The sequence below is a fragment of the Cyprinodon tularosa genome, unplaced genomic scaffold (assembly GCF_016077235.1).
Source record: "Cyprinodon tularosa strain WSP-4 unplaced genomic scaffold, ASM1607723v1 ctg218, whole genome shotgun sequence".
Classification (NCBI taxonomy): domain Eukaryota; kingdom Metazoa; phylum Chordata; class Actinopteri; order Cyprinodontiformes; family Cyprinodontidae; genus Cyprinodon; species Cyprinodon tularosa.
In genome coordinates, this window is record NW_024038814.1 from 362,133 (window position 1) to 383,774 (window position 21,642).

Consider the following 21,642-nt stretch of genomic DNA (forward strand, 5'->3'; position numbering starts at 1 on the left):
GATTGCTTTTAACTTTTTTGGAGTATAGTCTGTAATATTTTGGTCTTCTTTTTTTTTTTAAAGTACAGAAAAGTATCAAAATACATGTTGGTTGCGATACAGATACCAAAATGTTGATATGGTGATAAAATATTTCTCCAGGAGGCACAGCTTACTTTAACCTCAGCAAGTTGCTTCTCTTTCTGCCAGTTCCAGACTGACAGGATGTGGTCGTTGGCATCATCCACAGCACAGAGGAAGGAACCACCATTCTGAATAAAGCAAACAGATGTTCCATAAAAACAAATAAACACGTCATTTCCCACTGCTGTACAGGAGGAGATGCTGCTTACCGACTTCGAGAAAGAAACACAGGTAACTGCCCTGTCGAACACCCCCATCCCGATCACATGGAGCGTGTTGAGGCTCACAGAATCCCAGATGCGGACGTGGGGAGCGAGCAGCTGAACAGGCAGGAGACGGAAAATCCATAAAATAAACACCAACATGTGTAGAAGTACAGAATTTAAGGATAAACTGCAAGAAATATTTTCCAATTCACTTAGATGAACAAAAAATAAATGCATCAACTTAAAAAAAAGGTTTACAAACTAATTGGCTGTTCAGATGGAAAACTCCTCATTCTGTTTTATTCAAGTTCTTGACTTTTTAATCTGGTCTGCATTCGAATGGAACTCAAACTATTTCAGAAAAAAAACAAATCAAGATGGACATCTTCTATATAAAACGTTGGCATAAAATCCATTATAATTATACAGTATTTATTTTGTCCTTTGATCAAAATCCAAAGAAGTTTAGAAAATATAGTTATAGTCTACAAGTTAAAGAACTGCGATTCTTTTGACAGTAAAAAATAAAACATAAATGAGTCAAAAGTGTTTTAAATAAAATATGAGGAGCAGTCATTGTTCAGTTTATGTTGTCAAAACTCAAAAATGCAGATTTTCTGTCTTTAAGCAGTTTTAAATTAAATGTTTTCAAGGTTAGATTTGATTTATGTGCTGTTGTGTCAGAGTAAATACCATTAACACTCATTCTGGGGTTTAATTACCATCTAAGATAAGGATAATTAATGAACAGAATAGCTTCAAACTCAGACTGTATGAGGGACTTTCTATAGCTGATATTCTTTGTTTAAAGCATGAGACAAATTTGTTAAAAAGGTTTTGAAAAATCTAGTTAATCCAAAGAAAAGGATAAATGGAATTAAAGTTTTAAACATACAGCTTCTAATCTCCTTTTCCTGGTTAGTGACGATGCAGAGCATTAGCTTAAAGTGTGGGATTCACTGTACCTTTCCATCCTTGGAGTTTCCAGCCACTTGACCTGTTGCTATGGTAACCATGTCAGGATGAACACTCAGGCTGAGAAGATCAAATGAGAGGAAAATGAGACACGCGGCCCGCCAAACATTTCTGTTTTATTTTAAACACATGAGCCAATAGTTCACAACCACCATCTAATACGTGTAAAACTGGTGCAGCTCCTGGGAAAAGTGACTTTTATAGACATTTTGAACACTTTTCAAAATAAACTGGTGACACCTTATCGTCTGCAACCTTTAAATGACTGTGTGTAATTATTTCTATTATGTTGCAATGTTTGTGACTGAAGGCGAATCCATTTTTAGCAAGACATGGAGTAATTAAAACAGACGCGGTGGGAGAAGAACCTAAACGCCTCCCTGAAGAGATTTTTCCAGGAATCTGACTGTAGGCAGAAAGTTCATACAGCAAAACAACTGTTTCAATTGAATAAAGAGGGACTTTCACAGACTTTTCCAATAAAACTGAAAACTAAGATAGAAGAAAGAAACTTCTGTGTGCATCAACAGAGCAAATGGTTTAGAGAAATCCACATCAAACCATGAAGAACCACCTGACATGTGCTGTGAAAACCCTTACAAAGTTACAATCTTATAGCAAAGCGTCTGTTTGTTCAACTATTTTTATTAAGTATGAATACATTTAACATTGCTTTAGAAAAAAACGTAACTTTAAAGGCAAATAATAAATGAAAATAATCACCAAATTAATACAAAAACATACGAGTGAATTTAATCGAAGTTCAATAATATCTGATACTAAAACAGAAGGTCAGTAGTTTTCCAGAGAAAATTCTGATGCAGTCTAGGAGGTACAGGAAATCCTGAAGCCTTGTGTGGTGAAAGAAAGATGTTTTCTTGAAAGCTCTAATTGATAAAGCTGGGCCATTATGGAATTAATAATTTAACTAAAATGTTAAAGGCAGCGTGAGAAGTTAGATAATAAGATCCATCATTGTGGTTCCAGTGAAAACTCTAACAGTCCTTTAAATAGCAGAAGATAAAAAGCAAAGTCCAAAGAAGCAAAGCCCAGCTGAAGCCTGTACGCTGCTGGTTGTTAGAAAAATGAATGGAGAAAGTACAACTGGTGCTTTGTCACAACCGACTACTCCTTTTGGCCCATTTTTATCACTTAGAGTTTGCTTAAATCTTAATCTTGTATAAAATTAAAAAACAGCAGCAACAAAAGCAACAACATGGCAGGTGTTTGGAGGTCAGGATCAACCAATCAGCTCTGCTAAGCTCATAACCCAATCTTTAGATCAACTGCAGGTATCCTCAGACCAGGACCTTCTGGAAGTTTAAAAGGATGAGATATTTTTTCTAAACGTCCAGAGGGCTAATCTCTGGTCAAAGTTTGCTTTATAGAAGAGCCTAAAGAGATTCCTGTATCCCCCCTCATCCTGAAAGGATTTGGCTTTATTTCAGGACTAGAAGCTTCTGCATCTGACAATAAGTTTAAAGAAGACTGCTCCAAAGACCCTCTCATGACATTTAGTTGTGTTTCTTCACCATTTCACGTCGTTGTTGTGTCCCAGGTAATGTCTCTGCTGCTGCTCCTCTGTGTTGTACAGCACCACCACTGAGGCGTTGAAGTAGACGATCTCCCCGGTGGGCAGCAGGTAGAGGTTAGAGCGGCAGTCGCGGCCGCGGTAGCCGTATCTGATGCACAGCTGGGTTAGGGAAGATGAAGCTGCTAAGAATGTACCAGAACATGAACTTTTCTGTTAAAGCTGGTTTAGGGTTTAGGTTTAACCCTAAATAAAAAAAAATCATAGGAAGCTTTATTTAAGGGCTATAATAGAAAAATCAGTATACATTTCCACAAAACTTAAAAAATAGAAAACAAATGTTTTTCATACACTCTTTTGACCCTAAATGAAGAAACAGAGCCCTCATTATTTCCATCCCCTCCTCATTTCAAGGATACACCCACTGAAGTTTCAGCTTCTTGTCCGGGAGCGCCACCTTCTGGTCCAGGCTGTAGCCCTCCTTCTGCTGGTCAGGGATGTGCATGGTGACAGGACGACCGCGGAGGAACATCCTCACATAGCCGTCCTCTGGGGGAGAAAATAAAGAGAAACAACCCGTCTGGATCAGTGGTTCTACGGAGCGAAAAGCAGAGAAGGTCAAGCCTAAGAAAAGCAGTGGCATTCGGAAAAATGACAGAAGCTATAAACATCCAGACCAGATAAAAAATAAATAAATCTATGTGGGGTAAGAAAAAAATTCAATTCATCATCTTTGAAAATCATAACGTAAATATAGTTGTGATGATCTGTAAATAATATCTGATTCAGATAAATTTCCACCTTATCTGGTCTTTTAATTCAAATCCTGTCATGTAGCAGCCATGGATGTTTATCACATTATTTGTGATATATTTATTACACATCTTTCCCACCGCCATCTTCTATATCAGCTATAAAAATAACCACAAATAAAAAACTTGAATTCCATTTTATAACCACATCCTGCTTTAAACCTGTTACTGCTGGGCTTTATATGGAGGTTTTACATTTAACAAATTATCCTTTTCTTGCCTCTTCCTGTTTATCCAACACATTGTCTTGGTCTTTTATGTAAAATACATTGCAGTTTTAGGTTGTGATGTAAAAAAAGAAAAGTTTAATCTTTTGCATGGCTTTCTAAACACAGAGTAGACAATAACAAAGTGATATCTATAAATCAAAAAAATGTTTTTTTACCTGCATTGTAGGTGCATTCTTTGGATTTGCTGAGTGAGAGAAAAAAAGAATAATCAACAATCTGTATACTGTACATTGATCAGCAACTTTAACCATTTTTTTATGATGAAAGATAGAAAAGATTCAGCCAGGGAGTTTATTAAACCTACAGTACATACATAAGATGCATTCAAGTGTTTTATAATTCCCTAACAATGAGCTCCATTATAATTCCTCCTCCAAATCATTTTATCTGCAGGCTTTAACTCTGTTTACTTTGAGTGGACAGCAAAAGGAAACATCAAAGTCAGCAGAAAAACAATGTGGAGCACAGCTTTCAGCTGCAGATTGGAAACCAGGAAGCAACAATAAGCCGGTCTTTAGACCCACAAAAGAAAACTCGGGCCGACAAATCTTACATGAGTAGAACATCGGTGGCATCTGATAACCGCTCAGGAGAGATAACTTGATTATAGAAACCACACAATAGATTGGTCAGGCTTTTTTATAGCATTAAACAGCATCACTTCTCCTCCCCCAACAGGTTTCTAGGTGGGGGAAATATTTGGTTCTACAGATACAAAGATCTAATAGCTGGATCAGATATCGGCTCCGATATTGACTAATTAGCTGAAACGGATATCGGGGATTTGATATTGAAGATCAAATTCAGTGCACTTTACATGAAGCTCATTTGTCTCTTTTTCTTGCTCATTTCCTAATAAACAACATGAAGTATATTTATATCTGCGTTAATTTACCTTTTTTAACAATGTTTAAAACAAGCCTCGTCTTCATTAACATAGCAACATATAGGGTTCATTCTAGGGCTGCAACTAACGACTATTTTGTAAATCTTACAAAATAATCTGTAAAGTATTTTTCGATTAATAATCGGATAGCCAGGGATTACTTAAAGAACATTTTTTAGAAAATGAAACCACGTGAAACTAACACTTTTCCACTTAAGGAGTTCTGGTTTTAAGTAGGGCTGAAACAATTAATTGGGTTAATTGGGTTGCATTTAAGATAAAAAAAAAACAAGAAAATCTATTTGTCTATCAATATTCTCTATTCATTCTCTACTCCTCAAGTGGAAAAGTTTAAGTTTCACCTGGTTTAGTTTTGTTTGTTCATTTTAAAAAATGTTAAAGATCTTTAGCTATTCGATTCATAGATAAAATTATAATTGACAGATTAATCATTTTGCAAAATAATTGTTAGTTATAGCCCTAGATATGACATATTCAGACATATTTTTTTTAATCTTAAATGCTAAATGTTTATGTATATTGTTTTACAATTTTGTTATAATTACTGCACTAAGTGGTCAACTAAAGGCATGTTTTAGAGTCTCTATATTCCAGTTAATGTTCAATTACTAAAGTAGTTGATGATTATATCAATAATCGATTAATCACAATTGATCCAAATGTTTCCACTGTAGTTCACTTGTTAAAAAGTCGGACAGATTGGATCGGTATCGGATATCAGCCAATACACTCAGCCCAAGTATTGTATCGGAAAAAAACTTGATCGGTGGATTTCTGTTTTTTTTCTAGAATTTTCCCTCACAAATAAGGTTGAAATATTGCCCTTTTTTAAAATATTACAAAAAAAAAAAATGATTACATTAAAACTAAATTTATTTACCACGATGCAACTTAAAGCACCACTTTCAGCTGCCAGGCTACAGGCAGCAAGTTAACTGACCATCTAACTAAATACATTTTGATGATCTTACTCTTAACATCACTACAATACAAAAAAGGGAGCTTCAAGCAGAGATGAGAATGGATTTAAGCTCAAGTATTTTCAGTGATGCATGTGTTTTACATTCTGTCTGCAGAGTCAGATTTTCTTTGACTAGAGATAATATGTAGGTTTTTTTAAGGGCATGTAATGAAGAGGTCTTCATTACTGGGACTATTTTTATGCAAATAGCTTGAAGCACTTTAAGGGGCCATTGCACTTTATTAAAAACCAGCTTGGTTAGCACTAGGACACTTTATTTAGGACTGCACATTAAGCATAGATTTGCACATAAAGAACAAATTGAAGAATATTTTAAAAAGTTTTTAAAATATGAATTTAATTTTAAAATATTAATTCAATTTAAATATTGCATATTTTTATATTTACCATGTTGCCTTTTGTTCTGGGAGAGACCCTGAAAAATATAGGAGTATTTGTGCACATAGTTTTGGGGATTTCTATGGGTTTCCTCTGTAAGTTTATATCATAATAAAATTAAAAAGTTAACCGCAAATGTGTGTATATATATTTGCTTTAAATGTGTGTTTTAAAATCTAAGTGAGAAATTGTTTCTTTTTCATGAAAATGGTTCAGTCCTTCATCAGCTGTGCCTATTTAAGGCAGAGATTGTGTGTTTGATAGGGTGGAATACTGTGAAGCCGAATACACCTGCTTATACTTCAACTTTGCTTTGCTGGACAATTTCATTTTCTCACTGAAAATCCAGCCGACAGGTCGCCTGGTTACATGGCAATAAACATTTTTTAAGTTAAGAATAAAGTACAAAAACCCCACTGTACACTTTATAAAAAAAGAAGAGAAGAAAGGATTGCACACAGCGTGGGCCAAATGTGGAGGTCAGCCTGTCTGTCTAACAGATTAAATGTTAAACAGAAAAGTTCTTCACATTCATCTGGGTTGAAAAATGCGAAATAACAGCTATTCAGCTTCTGACAAATCCAATGATCAAACCCGTCCATCAGGACTCTGTGCTCTGCTCCTCCTGATTCAGCTGTCATTCAAACAATTTGCACCTTTTCATTGTTGCTGACCAGTAAACCCATCCTGTCAGACCCCCATCAGCAAATCAGCTGACAGGCTAAACATTACTGCAGTTACAGAAGATTAGATGACAACTATCTGAATCAGGTTCAAACAGGGTGAGAAAAGGGTACAAATAAACAGATCTGTAAAGTAGAGAATTAGTTGTTTGCAACAGTCTAAAAACCAGCCTCAAAAGGCTTCCCTGAAAACACGAGATGAGCTTAATGATGAGTCATAAAAGGCGATCTAAGCCTGTATGCGTTGCAGTGAGACAAAGCATCTTTAGAAGATTAAAGAACTGGCTGCCGTCTGATCTGTCTCTGGTCAGGTGGAGGCTAACAGGCCGGACGTCGGCTCTTTCAACTAACCACATAAAGGCTCAGTTCTTCTCTGGACCTCTGCGTGTTGCTCTGGCTGGGAGATGAGGCGTGGCAGGACTGCAACCAATCAAAGACTAAGGCTGCCATAGGAACAGTAATTAGAGCAGAGCATGCTGGGTGACTGGCAACCAAACAGGGCAAATACCTCCACATCTAAAAACTTCTCATAGTGTGTAACAGTCTCCTGGTTCCCAGAGGGAAAAAATGCACAAACAAAGTGACCATTAGCATGCAGAACATTTTCTGCCTGCCTGCACTCTGAAAACAAAAAATGGATGGACAAGCTGCAAAAAACATGAGAATTTAACATTTATTCTGCTTGCATTTCTGCAGAAATAAAAAAACAAAAAAAAAACAAAGCAAAAATAACCTCTAGCATGTGTGCATAAAATTCAAACACAGAAGGATGGAAACCACCCAATAATGAAATAGGCTGTGTACTGAAATACCAGTTCTTATGTGAAACTACAAGACAAACATCAGAGACAAGCTAAAACAAACTGGATTAAAGTACTGGAAGTTTTCTTTCTGCTGATGGATATATGGAATGCAGTTTTATCATTTAGGATTACCATAATATAATATGTCAAAAAAAAAAAAGACAGCTCTCCGGGTTCAAAGCCTAAAATAAAGACTGACAGGGAACAGGAGAAAACCCTACTGGGATACGGGAATGATTCTTTTTTTTTTTTTTTTTAAGCAAAAACTAACTTATAAATATCTAAATAAACTAGTAATTTAATAGTTTCAAAGAAAACGTCAATCTAATAAAAAAAGACAATTTGATGGATCTCAGGTTGTATGAATCTCTAATTCTATCAAGTGTTACTGATACTCTAAAACCAAAAGTAGCATATAAAATAAATACATTATAAATATTATACTAAACATAGTACATGAGCAGGCAGTCCTATTGTCTTGCAGCAAGAAGGAGGTTAAAATCCCAGCTTGGGAGTTTGTCTGCATGGATTTAATATGCTTCTCTAATACATGCTTGGTTTGTTTTGGTCATTCTCCTGGTTTCCTCCCAAAGTCCAAAAGCATGAGTGTTAGATTTATTAGTGTTACTAAATATCCCTTATGTTTTTAATGGCCATGATTCTTTCTCCCGTGTGTTACCGTGTTGCCCTGTGATGGGCGCACCCAGCCTTACAAGTCTGCCTGACTTTTGCAAGTTTCCCTTCTCCCTGAGCAAGGATGCAAAAGTAGTTTTGCCATGTTTTTTTTGTGAAGAGAAAATAATGTCGACTCTAGTGAGTAACTCCAATACTGATTAATCAAAAATGTCTAAACCAGACTCAGATTCATTGCTGAAGAATTGGTCATGTTCTTTTTAATAATATAATTTTTTACACATTATTTCAATTATCCCCTGCTGATTAAATGTTAAAATAGATTGCCATATGAACTGCGTTATTACTGCTGTAAAGCTGTCTGTTGATTTGGTTGAGTGTTCGGCCCTGCAGCAAAAAGCGATGAGGTAGCGGCACCAGGAGTAGAAAAACTAGTTAAGATGATTTTATTTTAATCAATCTGCAAATATTCAAAATCTAAAACAAGAACCGACTCGTTTAACCTCAAACATGTCTGCTTCAGCTCTTCTGAGTTCAGGTGTTTATTGTTTGAAACCCTTCAGAGATGAGACCCGATCCCGACCGCAGTAAGAATAATTTATGACATATTATGTGACCTTTTGTCATTTGGGCTTTTTTTAAGGCCTTTGTTTTTGCATGCAGCAAGAGTTTCATCACATTTAGAGTCACATTGACAGTTTAACTTTTTCCCTATACACCAGGTCATGATTTTTTTTAAAGAAATCTAAAAAGATCTAAAAGAAAACAAAGCATTGAGATGATAGAAGAAAGCCCCACATTCAAATGTGAAAGTAGGAAATAGATTCTTCTCTCTCTCTAATGGTTTGGGACCTCCTTTAAATGAGGGCGAGTGGGAGCGGTCAAGTAAGCATCCATCTACTGATCCATTAGGACTTAAGTGCTGCAGTGGGCAACTTTATGAGTACATTCTCTGCACATTTTCACTAAGATGATGCAAAAGATTAGAACACATTTTACAGGAACTATTACCACTTAACAGATAGATGAATCACAACATTTAGATATAATCAAACACTGGAAGATGAATCTTGTGCTTTAAAATTAACCAACTTAAACTATGTATAAAATTAACTGTTATTAAATTAGGGGAAAAGAGTGTTTAACCAGATCCTGGCTGTGCAAAAGGCTCCAATCAGTGTTTACTGCCCGTTCAGCAGGAAGTCTAATCAATGTTATCAGCTAGGGATGAACAGCAGAGATAATTATAACCATGGGTCCCAGTGGCTCCGGGCCTGTAGGAACCTGCTGCAACAAAACTCCTGCAGCTGCATTTCGACTCTCGAACCTTCCAGTTGATCCTCAGAGTGAAATCATCAGAGTGATGAATCCTAATAAATCAGCAGCAGGTGATCGTCAGGAGGTCCTCAGGTGAACCTGGATGAGTGCCAAGGCTCTGTTCATCCTCAGAACAAAGAGTAGGCTGCATCCCTTCTGCAGGTTTAACATGATAACCAGTTAAGTGACAGATCCGCCGAGCTCGGCACGCCCAGCCTTCTGTCACATCTACCTTCCTGATCCATTTGTGCTTTTTATAACTTGAGACATCCCGCAGGTCTGTTTGCTTAAAGGCAGTAAATAAGCCCCACCAGCTAATGAAACACAGCTGACAGATGCATCTATATTTGATAAACACCAAGCAGCTTCAATGACAGCTCAACTATCAACCTTAAAGTATGAAACCACCCTGTCAGATTGGTATAATTCATCTCCAGCCCACCAACATAGACGGCTTGTCTTTAATTCATGTCATTATGCTGCTGCTGCTGCCCCTCCCCACGGCTCTGTAGAGGCAGAAACTAACCACATCCAGCTGTTCGCGTGACAACAGTTTCATAAAATACAAAAACAGAAAAAAAAACTTCCTCAAGCTGAGCCTCAACTTCTGATCCTGCAGAAGCTAAAGCTGAATGTTATCAGGGATATTAAAGCCTTAGTGGGTTTCAGCAGCCATAGTGACTGAGCAATCCATACTTCATTCAAATTGGAGTCAAAACCCATCTGAAGGCTACCAAACTGCAAGGAGAAACAGCAATAAGTGCTCTCTGCTCACACTTTACAGGTATAAACATTATGCAGTGAAGCAGGTATTTACCTGGTCGATCGCTTCATGTCTGCAGCCTTTCCGTTAGAGTTAACAGTTTACAGCAAACTGAGCAGTTAGTGTCGTCTGTCTTCAACAGCCACAACAGCAAACACACTTCCTCCTTTCCTCTGCAAACTTTTAGCTCAGCCTAAAGGGTCCTGACAGCCAATCAGAGGGCAGATTGGAAACCAAAGCAACGCCCCCTTCTACCCAGTAACCACAACCCTTTACTGAGAAGGGTTTGAAATTTGATCCATCAGAAGCAGGAGGGAAGCTGGTTGATAGTGGAGGAAAAGTTGAAAATTATTTTTAAGAGGGAGCAGTTATCTAAATTCAAAATATTTATTTATCTAAATTGTTTTGTTGTTTTTAGATCTTTTTTATAGAGGATCTTTGGTTATCTTTTCCCTACAGGCCTGCATCATCTCTCTTTTGTTTGAAGTCTGTGTGAATTCTCTCCAAAATTAATGTCTTAAAATAACCCCACCCCCATGATAAACATCTGGTTTCAGCATTAATAACTCTTATTTAAAGTTGTTTTTTATTCCCTGAGTTTATCAGCCTCCCACATCATTATGAATAAACTGTGAATCTCTCATAGTCTGAATTAGGGGTGTAAATAATAATCAGCTGACGATCCGATGCATCGACACGTCTGCAAGAGTATTGATTCATGTCTTTTTTCTTCCTCCAGTCTATTTTTATCCACTTGCTCCTGGATGTAATTCTGACTCCCGTGCTGCGGTGGCGCTAAACCTATTTTGCCCTCCTAACAAGCTTCCTTTAGCCACTACCCTCTTTCTGCATGCACACACACAGTCACGTAAACAGTAGGCAAGACAGACGAGGCGGAGGAAAAAGAAGATGATGTATTCTTAAGTATTGAAAATAATCGAATCACTGGGTCAGGAAATCGATACTGAATCGAATCGCCATGATGGGTGTGATTTACACCCCTAGTCTGAATTTAATAATTGTTTTAATTAACCTGCCCAATTCATGGTTAGTTTACTGGTATTAGAAAAAAGCTTAAAAACAGGAAGAAAAAAAAATCAAAATTTTGTTATTAAAAAGTATGATTTCATAAAAACTTTCAAACACGGATGCCTTATATGTATAGACTACAGGTGCTGGTCATAAAATTAGAATATCATGAAAAAGTAGATTGATTTCAGTAATTCCATTTAAAAAGTGAAACTTGTATATTATATTCATACATTACATACAAACTCATATATTTCAGATGTTTATTTTGTTTAATTTTGATGATTACAAATGACAACAAATGAAAATCTCAAATTCATCATATCAGAAAATTAGAATATTGTGAAAAGGTTCAAAATTGATGGCCCCTGGTGCCACACTCTAATCAGCTAATTAACTCAAACCACCTGCAAAAGCCTTTAAATGGTCTTTCAGTCTAGTTCTATAGGCTACACAATCATGGGGAAGACTGCTGACTTGACAGTTGTCCAAAAGACGACCATCGACACCTTGCACAAGGAGGGCAAGACACAAAAGGTCATCGCTAAAGAGGCTGGCTGTTCACAGAGCTCAGTGTCCAAGCACATTAATAGAGAGGCGAAGGGAAGGAAAAGATGTGGTCGAAAAAAGTGTACAAGCAAGAGAGATAACCGCACCCTGGAGAGGATTGTGAAACAAAACCCCTTCAAAAATGTGGGGGAGATTCACAAAGAGTGGACTGCAGCTGGAGTGAGTGCTTCAAGAACCACCACACACAGACGTATGAAAGACATGGGTTTCTGCTGTCGCATTCCTTGTGTCAAGCCACTCTTGAACCACAGACAGCGTCAGAAGCGTCTTGCCTGGGCTAAAGAGAAACAGGACTGGACTGCTGGTGAGTGGTCCAAAGTCATGTTCTCTGATGAAAGTAAATTTTGCATTTCCTTTGGAAATCAAGGTCCCAGAGTCTGGAGGAAAAGAAGAGAGGCACTTCATCCACGTTGCTTGAAGTCCAGTGTAAAGTTTCCACAGTCAGTGATGGTTTGGGGTGCCATGTCATCTGCTGGTGTTGGTCCATTGTGTTTTCTGAGGTCCAGGGTCAACGCAGCCACATACCAGGAAGTTTTAGAGCACTTCATGCTTCCTGCAGCTGACCAACTTTTTGGAGATGCAGATTTCATTTTCCAACAGGACTTGGCACCTGCACACAGTGCCAAAGCTACCAGTACCTGGTTGAAGGACCATGGTATCCCTGTTCTTAATTGGCCAGCAAACTCTCCTGACCTTAACCCCATAGAAAATCTATGGGGTATTGTGAAGAAGAAGATGCAATACACCAGACCCAACAATTCAGAAGAGCTAAAAGCCACTATTAGAGCAACCTGGGCTATCATAACACCTGAGCAGTGCCACAGACTGATCGACTCCATGCCACGCCGCATTGCTGCAGTAATACAGGCCAAAGGAGGCCCAACTAAATACTGAGTGCTGTACATGCTCATACTTTTCATGTTCATACTTTTCAGTTGGCCAACATTTCTATAAATCCTTTGTTTTTATTGGTCTTCAGTAATATTCTAATTTTCTGATATGATGAATTTGAGATTTTCATTTGTTGTCATTTGTAATCATCAAAATTAAACAAAATAAACATCTGAAATATATGAGTTTGTATGTAATGTATGAATATAATATACAAGTTTCACTTTTTAAATGGAATTACTGAAATCAATCTACTTTTTCATGATATTCTAATTTTATGACCAGCACCTGTATATAAATGTGGATTTCTAAAGCATATATTGGTATTCTGGGCTTCCTGCATTCTGTAAATCAAGTGCCCGCTACCCTCCCTATGTATGCAACAAAATACTAGATGTGTTTTGCTTTTTATGTATATATATATATATATATATATATATATATATATATACACACCTTTGCTGATCCAAGTGGAACAATACAAAAAGTCAAATTTTTGATCTGGCAATGCCCACTAATTCAACTGATGACTAAAATCAATAATTTTCTATTTTCTCACAAACACTGATTCAACAGGTATGCCTACTAGGAGATAAACAGTAGAAATGGTAGCAGGTCTTTACATCAGCCTGACTAATCATTAAAACTTCTATTAAACTTGTTTAATAGAAAAGAATAAAATAAGAAAACAATTCATACATTTCCATTGCTAGTCCAGTATATATGGTTGTTGCAGACTGAAAAATATGTTTTTTCTTGCTCTCTGCAGGAGAAGTTACCTTTTTCCACCAGAGGAGCTGCTGGAGGAGGTGGTTCGACTCCGACTCTCTGCTGCCATCTCTCTTCTAATCAGGGTGAGTCTCTCTGTGGACATGCTCTTCCTGAAGGTGAAAGAAATAAAATAAAAGAGTAAGACATGCATGTCCTGAACATTAAGATTTTACTAAGCGATCAGTCACACTCTACAGTGTGAAGCTGCTGCAAGGTAATGGTCCAATCACAAAACTGGAAACGCTGATATCCACAATAGTTTACATTAGTGATTTTTAGAGCAGGAACCGTTAAAAAAATGCAGGAAAAAAAGTCACTGAAAAAGAAATTAAAGTAATAATTTGAGAAAATCCTCTGTTGAATCTATATATTAAAAAAGTATTTTAGCCTCTAAATGTTCTTCAGTGTTTTCATACACATATATCATCTATCCACCTATATCTATATTGCTATCTACATCTATTTTATTTTCTTTAAAAACATAATTGAAAGAAATTTGGAAGAATTCCCCAAACCTTTTGCTTATTCTAAAGTATAAATGTCCTTCAATAAGCTGAGGCTGATACATCTATAGTTGGAAGGTTGAAAATATATGAAGAAAAAAACAAAAAACAGAGAAAAACAAAAAGGAAGGATGGGGGGGGGGCAAGCTCTTTTTTTCTTTTTCCAAATGCTCCATTTTCTTTTATTTCTTTCCGTTATCCTTCCTGATCCTACCTCTTAATAGACTGCAGCACCTCTTTCTTTGGAGATGAGGGCGAGGAAAGGAGGCGTTTCTGTTGAACGTAGCCATTACTCAGAGGTCTGGAAGGAAGGGCCTGCAGAAGCTGGCGAACTGGAAAGTGACACATGAAAAGCTAATCAGTGCATCCTAAACACACAACAATACCTGTAGGCTATAAAACACCAATGTTCTAAGCTTCAGCAGTCAACACTGATTTGAAACATACATATGCATTTTTAAGCCTTCCAAAGTCACGTATATATGCTGAAATAAAACCTTTGACATAACAAAATATATATTTGTGATAAAATGTGTGTTTTTTATCAACCAGAATAAGAGACACTTGCGTTCACTGCAACGCCGCATCCTCAGTATGGTATAAAACGACTTCTGGTAATAAGGCTCTTCTTCAGGAAGGCTTAAGAAAGTCTGAGAAATTTTGCAGCCGAAAAACATTTTCCCCACTTAAACATTAAAAACAGTTGTTGACAAAATGAAGACTGGATTTGCTTTCCTGTTAATATATTGTTTATACATTGACTCTTACAATGCAACTTACAATTTTAGTTTCTAAACTCAGTTTTCCATGAATTATTTTATATATATCTAGAACTGTTCCAACTAAGACTGTAAATATTCAACATTCATTTCAGGATCTATTGAATCATCCATCCAGGTTTTCAGCTTTGGAGAAATTCAACCACAAGTTTTAAACCTCAACTTCCACCTTATCCACATGATGTTTTCTACAAAAAACACGCAATTTTTTAAATTATTTTTATATAAATTCCCTCTTGTCTTGCAGAGCCAACTGTTACTCAGGACTTATTTTGGCCTTACATGCACCATGTCATTAGAATTTGATTTTTTTCTATCATAGTAATTTCCATATGTTATATTAAAGGGGTCATAGAATGCAAAACCAAGTTTCCATTGTCATAGATGAATAATGATAGTTCAGTGGGTGAAATGAACGTACAGAGAAGTTCAAACCCCATCGAAACCTAATTTCTCTGCAAATCTCACAATTCTAAACTTCCACCATAGAACGGGCAAATCAAAAAGAAGCCCTGAGTTGACGTCAGTGGTTGGATGTCGCCCCGAAATTAACATAGAGACCAGCCCACTGGCTCACTGGCCCAAGAACATGAATAGAGGTAGATGGGAGACACCATTTTAGCTGTTTAGCCTACAGCTGGGTTTATTTCTACAAGAATTACAAAGCAGGCAGTTTCTCTATTGAAAATGCTGGGCTGCTGACTGGATCGGGGGGGGCAGCGAGCCTGCCTGGGACAGAGCGAAAGAATCCGACCCGGTGACGGTAGCCTGGACACCGGCGGCCCCGTGCTTCCCCCCACCTGACCGGAACGGCAGGCGGAGTGGAGCATACCGTCACCGGGTCGGGTTTGGTCGCTTCGTCCCCGGCTGGCTCGCTGCCACCGTCCGCCAGGGTTCCCGGACCAGCCCTGGAGCTCACGCCTCAGTTCTGCTGCACTGTAGTCGAAATTTACCCTGGACATTTTTTTTAGGTATGAAAAGTAGGGCATGTCCAGGAAAAAGAGAAAGTCTGGTCACCCTACCATATCAACAATCTCAATGTTTCAGTGAGTGAGTGCTTGTTGCTATGATGCATCTTTGCTCAGCAGCTTCGCTCGTTGTAAACCAACCAATCAGTGCACAGCTCATCTAAATAGTAATGTCGCTTCATTCTGGGGCTCTAAACCAGGCTTGCATTAGGGCGCATAGAACAGCAAATATGCCATGTTCAGCCCAACCAATGTTACATACCCTATTCAGAGACCTTAAGGACCAGCACTAAATACCCTATATAACAATTCTATGACCCCTATAAGAATGATGCAATGGTTTTTACCCTTGGTAGAAGGCGCTGAAGTTGTAGTAGCCAGCGGTCTCCTCCCAGCATGAGCACCCCCTGCAGGCGTCCCCTGCTCCTCACAGGAACCCAGGCGGCGCAGAGCATCAGCTAAGGCTGCTTTCAGCAGCTGGATTTCATCCTCCTGCAGCTGCAGCCTCTGTTCCAGATGAGAAACTCTGTCCTCCATGTCCATGTTGCTGCTGGCCGACACCGTGTCATCTGGACACAAAGTCGGATTTTTAGTAAAAACTTAAAAATATCAGATTAAAAACACCAGAAACAGTGAAGCAGGCTTAACCCACTCAGAGACGTGTAGAATTACACCTTAATTCAAAAAAGAAATTAAAACATTGGTGGTGGATGAGGAGGAAGTGTCCAAATTAATTATTAAGAGATTCTGAAAAGATTCAGTTATTTTATGTTTTTTTTAATTAATATTATATCTCTAAGTTGCAGCTTCAGTTTGTGAGAAGTTTCTACTAAATTCTAAACGGTTCAAATGATTTACAGTGAAATGAGTCTGAACCAGAGATAAAAGGAGGGAAATCAAGGAAAGTAAAACGACAACAGTTTATGATCTAAGGCAGAGCTGCAGAAGAACAAAGCTTTGTTTGTTTGGTTGGTTTTTCCACAATAATGTATTAAGATTTTTAAAAATCACTTTGTTTTACTGTGTGGAAATGTCATCATTCAAACCTTGTTTTTTTTTTACCTTAATAGTGCAGCACCTTAAGAAAGTTGATGAAGCAGCCTGGAAATCTGAACCAGTTTTAAAAGCCTAAATGTTTAATTTAAAGGGAAACGGCGTTTTTATTTTTTTGGCCCCTTGATTTTACGTTTTTACATCATGTTCTACTAAGCCATATTAGTTTTGTGTCATTTGGAGCTGTTCTGAAGATATTCGGTTAGGTTATATCCAAGTAACGTCTTCCTTTGGGCAACGACTTGAAGGCACAAACTAAACTGTTCATAATTTATTCTTTATGTATGCCAGCATTCATAACATGTAGGCGAATCACTGTCCCCCAGACATCGGCGGTTATATTTGTTAGATTTATATTTTCTTAAAACAAAACGGAGTGTGTATGATGTCATCCGTGTATGCCGGCTACCATTCCTTCATCCTGCTGCTAGTTTTACTCACATGCCTGGAAGATGTCTAGTGCTACTATCACAGATGATCTCACTCTCGAAATGGAATTGAACGATTCAGATTAGCTAGCTGAATGAATAGAAGGGGTAGAGCGTAGCCGCCTTTGGCCTGGGCTTCCTGTCACTACTCCAGTCCGGCACGCGGATGACGTCATACATGCACCGCTTTGTTTTAAAACAATATAAATATAAAAAATATAACCGCGGATGTCTGGGGGACAGTGATTCGCCTACATGTTATAAATGCTGGCGTACCATAAACAATACATTATGAACAGTTTAGTTTGTGCCTTCAATTCGTTGCCCATAGGAAGACGTTATTGGATATAACCTAACGGAATATCTTCAGAACAGCTCCAAATGACACAAACCTCATATGGGTGAGTAGAACATGATGTAATAACGTAAAATCAAGGGCCCAATGTAAAAAAAAAATAAAAAAAACGGCGTTCCCCTTTACATACGAGTGATCTAAAGTCAACATTAATCTCATTTTGTAATTGGTTCTGAAAGTGTCTCTGGATAAAAACATACTCCTTCACACACTTACACTAATAAAGGTGAGCTGGAAAAAAAGACCCGCCCTCTCCACTTAAAAGAAAAACTGCACATGCTCAACCATGTACCCGCTCCCAGGAGGGAAAGCCTATTAAACGCGTGTGAGAGCATGCAGGAGACCATTTCTCCTCGTGCACGCTCTGTTGCTCTTTGCATCGCTCATACAAGCTTACTTCCCAAAAGCAGATTTGCAATTTCTCCACTATGTCAGACTCACCACAGGTAAGGGAAAATGGGGACGAGCACGTAGGACGGCCTTAGGGAAACATATCACCAGAATGATTGACAATTAGGAGGACCACTTATTTTAATGATCCACCTGGTAAAAGAAAATCCTCCACTATACCTTTAAATCTATATCTCAATGCAGGACTATTTTCTGTTACTGTGACATGTAAGGAAAAAAGGTGCTAAATACAAATGAAATTATCCGTCAATGCAGCAGGAAAAATCTAATTTAACAAGCTTTAAATTAAGATTACAGTGTAAAGTTTGACACAAAAAAAAACATTAATTGATTCTAAAAGCAAGATGCATTATCTAATACTACCAATGTTAAATAATATGATATATTATCTATATATTATCCGGGGAGGGGGAGGGGACCGTTAAATTGTTAATCAAATATTAACAGTTGCAATAAAAAAGGAGGAGAAATAAAAATTAAAAATACAAAAAAGCACAAATTCTGCACCAATAAATGTTTACATGGTAAAATAATGAACAGCCTGAACTTTAGTTTGCTTTTTTGTTTGCAAGAAATTCAGTGAACCATTTTTAAAAACATAAACATGCTGATATTTGCCATGCTGTGTTTCATGTATTTAAATATATTCAACGTTTAGTAACTTCAAATGCAATAGATCAAGAAACAGATTCATTAACATGTCTTTGGACCCCCTTGAGATCACTTTCTCTCACAACATAAAGTCTAGCTCCTCCCCTGCTCATTACTTTAGTGTTCATTGCTAAGAAACCTAATAGAAGTTTGATCAGACCAATGCACACAGGTCCATTTAAGGTCCCAGTAGTGTTTACTAAATGAACATGCTCACCTTTTTTGATGGTTGACAGGAAAAGCCTTTACCTTATCTTCTCCCTAACAACCTGTCGACGTTTAGATGCTATCTAATGGTTGCTGCAGTTCTCCATCAGAGAGCTTTGAAGGGTTTTTGTTCTGCCTCCCTTACCATCCATCTCACTCTACATGGAAGGAAATGAATCTTTAAGTCTGAAAAATGGGTGCAATGTCTGCGACTCAAAGGTTCTGACAAGAAATGCTTGAATTAATTTATATTTGTTTTAGAGTTAGGAACGTGTGTAGAACGGATTTCCATTCCTCAAATTACATCCAGTTTTCTACTAAATAGGTCAAACTGATTCAAAGATTTTTGTAAAATGTTTAAAATGAGCTTAAATTTCTGCCATCATCTGAACCATGGCAGGCAACGCTAAAGGCTGGTCAGATTATGGAAGGCAAACTGCCCAGCAGAGATTATTCATCTGACCCACATCGGCAGATTACAGCCTGGTACATGAATATCAGGATAGTAATGAAACACTGCTGATACGAATCAAACAAGGGTTGAAACTGCAAAAAGACACAAATAAAAATATTTGACGTTTTTTTTTCTGCTAATATTTTAGATCATCAACCTATTAAGTTATCTGCACTGCAAAAAATATGTAAAAATTAGTAAAAATTTGTTAAATTAGGTGTATTTACCATTAATTTGAGAAGGTAAATAAGCATTTTTGCTCTTACAATTATGGTATTACAAGTATAAAATAAGATAATTAGATATTATGCACTTGAAATAAGAGACTGCCGTTGTTGTTTTTTTCTTATTTTAAATGTAAATTGCCTTATTCCATAGGCATAGTGTATAACGAAACTGCTTAATTCCAGAAAAAGTGCTCTTATGTTAAGAAAAATAAACTTAGATTTCACTTTGTTGCAGTGTGTTAAAAAAAAAGAAAAACTAAAGACATAAAACTTTGATTAAATTATTATATTTTTCTGTTGATAATCATGTTCTTTTTTTTAGGTAAATATTCCATGTAAAAATTATTGATGTGCTTCATAATCAGAAACACTTTACCAGCAAAGCTTTATATTAGACCTCCTTTATCTACGCGTCAGGTTCGAAGATCGGTTTTTATTAGTTACTTCAAAGACAAAAAAATTATCCCATTCTCTGTCACTGCATTAAAACCGGCTGCATTACCTTCACTATCACGAAGACTGACTGATCTCTCAATAAATATCTCAATATACTACTGACATAAAATATTCCTAAAGAAATGCTTTAAATACAAAAATTAAAGAACTACAAGCCACAAATAAGACCCCATGCAGTAAGATCCCTTCTAGTTTTGCAAATTAGCACCTAAAAACAACGGAAGGACTTATGGAAGCAGGTTGTTTGGACAGATGGGATGAGATGTCTGGTCATACTGCAGAGCAATCTGTTTGGAGAAAACCAAACATAGCATGCAAGTGCAAACCAGTTCTACAGTAACTCTTCTTTTTGCAGCCAGAGATAAGCACCATGGAGTCAGCAAGATAACCATGAAATCTTCTGCATAAAAAAAGAAAAAGCAAGCCAGGAGTTGCAAAGGTCCTGTCAAAGCCCTAAACTGAACCTAAATAAAAATCTATGGTGGCACCTTCTAAAAAAGTTTAAAGGAATGAACCCTTCAAAGAATTGAATACAATCTGAAATGGTGTTTAAGCTGTTATTAAAACCAACATATTTCAGTTCAAATAAATTAACTCTTTATTGTCAAAATGAGTCTAGAAATTTTAAGAGATGATTAATAGGTTTGCGTGGCTGAGTTACCTTTATTAGTCACTGAGATCCCAAAGAAAGCCTATGCTTTGCATCCATCATGCATTACCTCACACCTGTAAGCGGAGCCTGAGCAGCACTGTATATGGAAGACTGTTTAATCCAACTGTAATACATTTCCCTGGCAAATGAGGCAGGAAAAGGCAGCAGGGAAATCAAACTTATTTACATGTGATAATCAGGCTCAGGGGGATTTGCATGGCAGAAGTGGCCTGTTCGTCAACAGAATAATGTTCGATTATCTTCTGTCCTCATCGCGCTTTCCTGTCGTTCTTAATAAGAGGCTTTGGATGAGGTTTTAAATAGTTAGCAATGGAAAGTTAGATTTTTGTTTCATTTTCAGTGTGGTTACTTATCATTAAAAAATAAAACTCTCAAAAAGGAGTGTTTAAAACACCCAAATGATACAGAATAATCCTTTCCATCTGGATAAAATATATATTTTCTTAAAAAAACAGAAAAACAGTCAGCCCCCAAAATGAAACACACAAACAAAATGAAAAACGAAGAGACAAACTGCTAGAAACGGAGGTGGGAGAGGACAGCGTGTTGGTGGGAGGAAATCATGAGCAAGAAATACAGAATCAAACAGAGCGAAGAACAGAAACAGCAGGTTTATCTAAACCACAGTAAAAATTAGCCACAGAGTCAACCAGGCAGCAAACAGGCGAAAAGGTGAGATAGGGATGCTATTTTAGCATCACATGGTTTTGAGGACAAACTTATTTAAACTGAAATATAACCCTAATGGCTTCACCAAGAACTGATAAAAACAACTAATCTCTATGATGCTTATTTGACTGAATTTAGTGTCAAACAGTTTAAACTGCATTAAGACAACCTTTCATATATAGCAGACAGAACTAAGTAAAAAGT

General features: G+C 37.2%; 1 protein-coding gene across 3 annotated transcripts in view; it reads right to left on the bottom strand.

Annotated features, from left to right (window-relative positions):
- eml2 (EMAP like 2) overlaps window positions 1–21,642 on the bottom strand; it is a 47,258-nt gene that overhangs the window by 12,785 nt on the left and 12,831 nt on the right. For all 3 annotated transcript variants that reach the window (XM_038285948.1, XM_038285947.1, XM_038285949.1), the window contains exons 2-10: window positions 16,202–16,423; window positions 14,322–14,439; window positions 13,613–13,714; window positions 4,033–4,061; window positions 3,255–3,384; window positions 2,837–2,986; window positions 1,295–1,364; window positions 333–443; window positions 156–251 (exon numbers count right to left, since the gene is read on the bottom strand). In XM_038285948.1, the coding sequence (XP_038141876.1) occupies window positions 156–251; window positions 333–443; window positions 1,295–1,364; window positions 2,837–2,986; window positions 3,255–3,384; window positions 4,033–4,061; window positions 13,613–13,714; window positions 14,322–14,439; window positions 16,202–16,423 (1,028 nt within the window). The remainder of the gene's footprint in view (window positions 1–155; window positions 252–332; window positions 444–1,294; window positions 1,365–2,836; window positions 2,987–3,254; window positions 3,385–4,032; window positions 4,062–13,612; window positions 13,715–14,321; window positions 14,440–16,201; window positions 16,424–21,642) is intronic.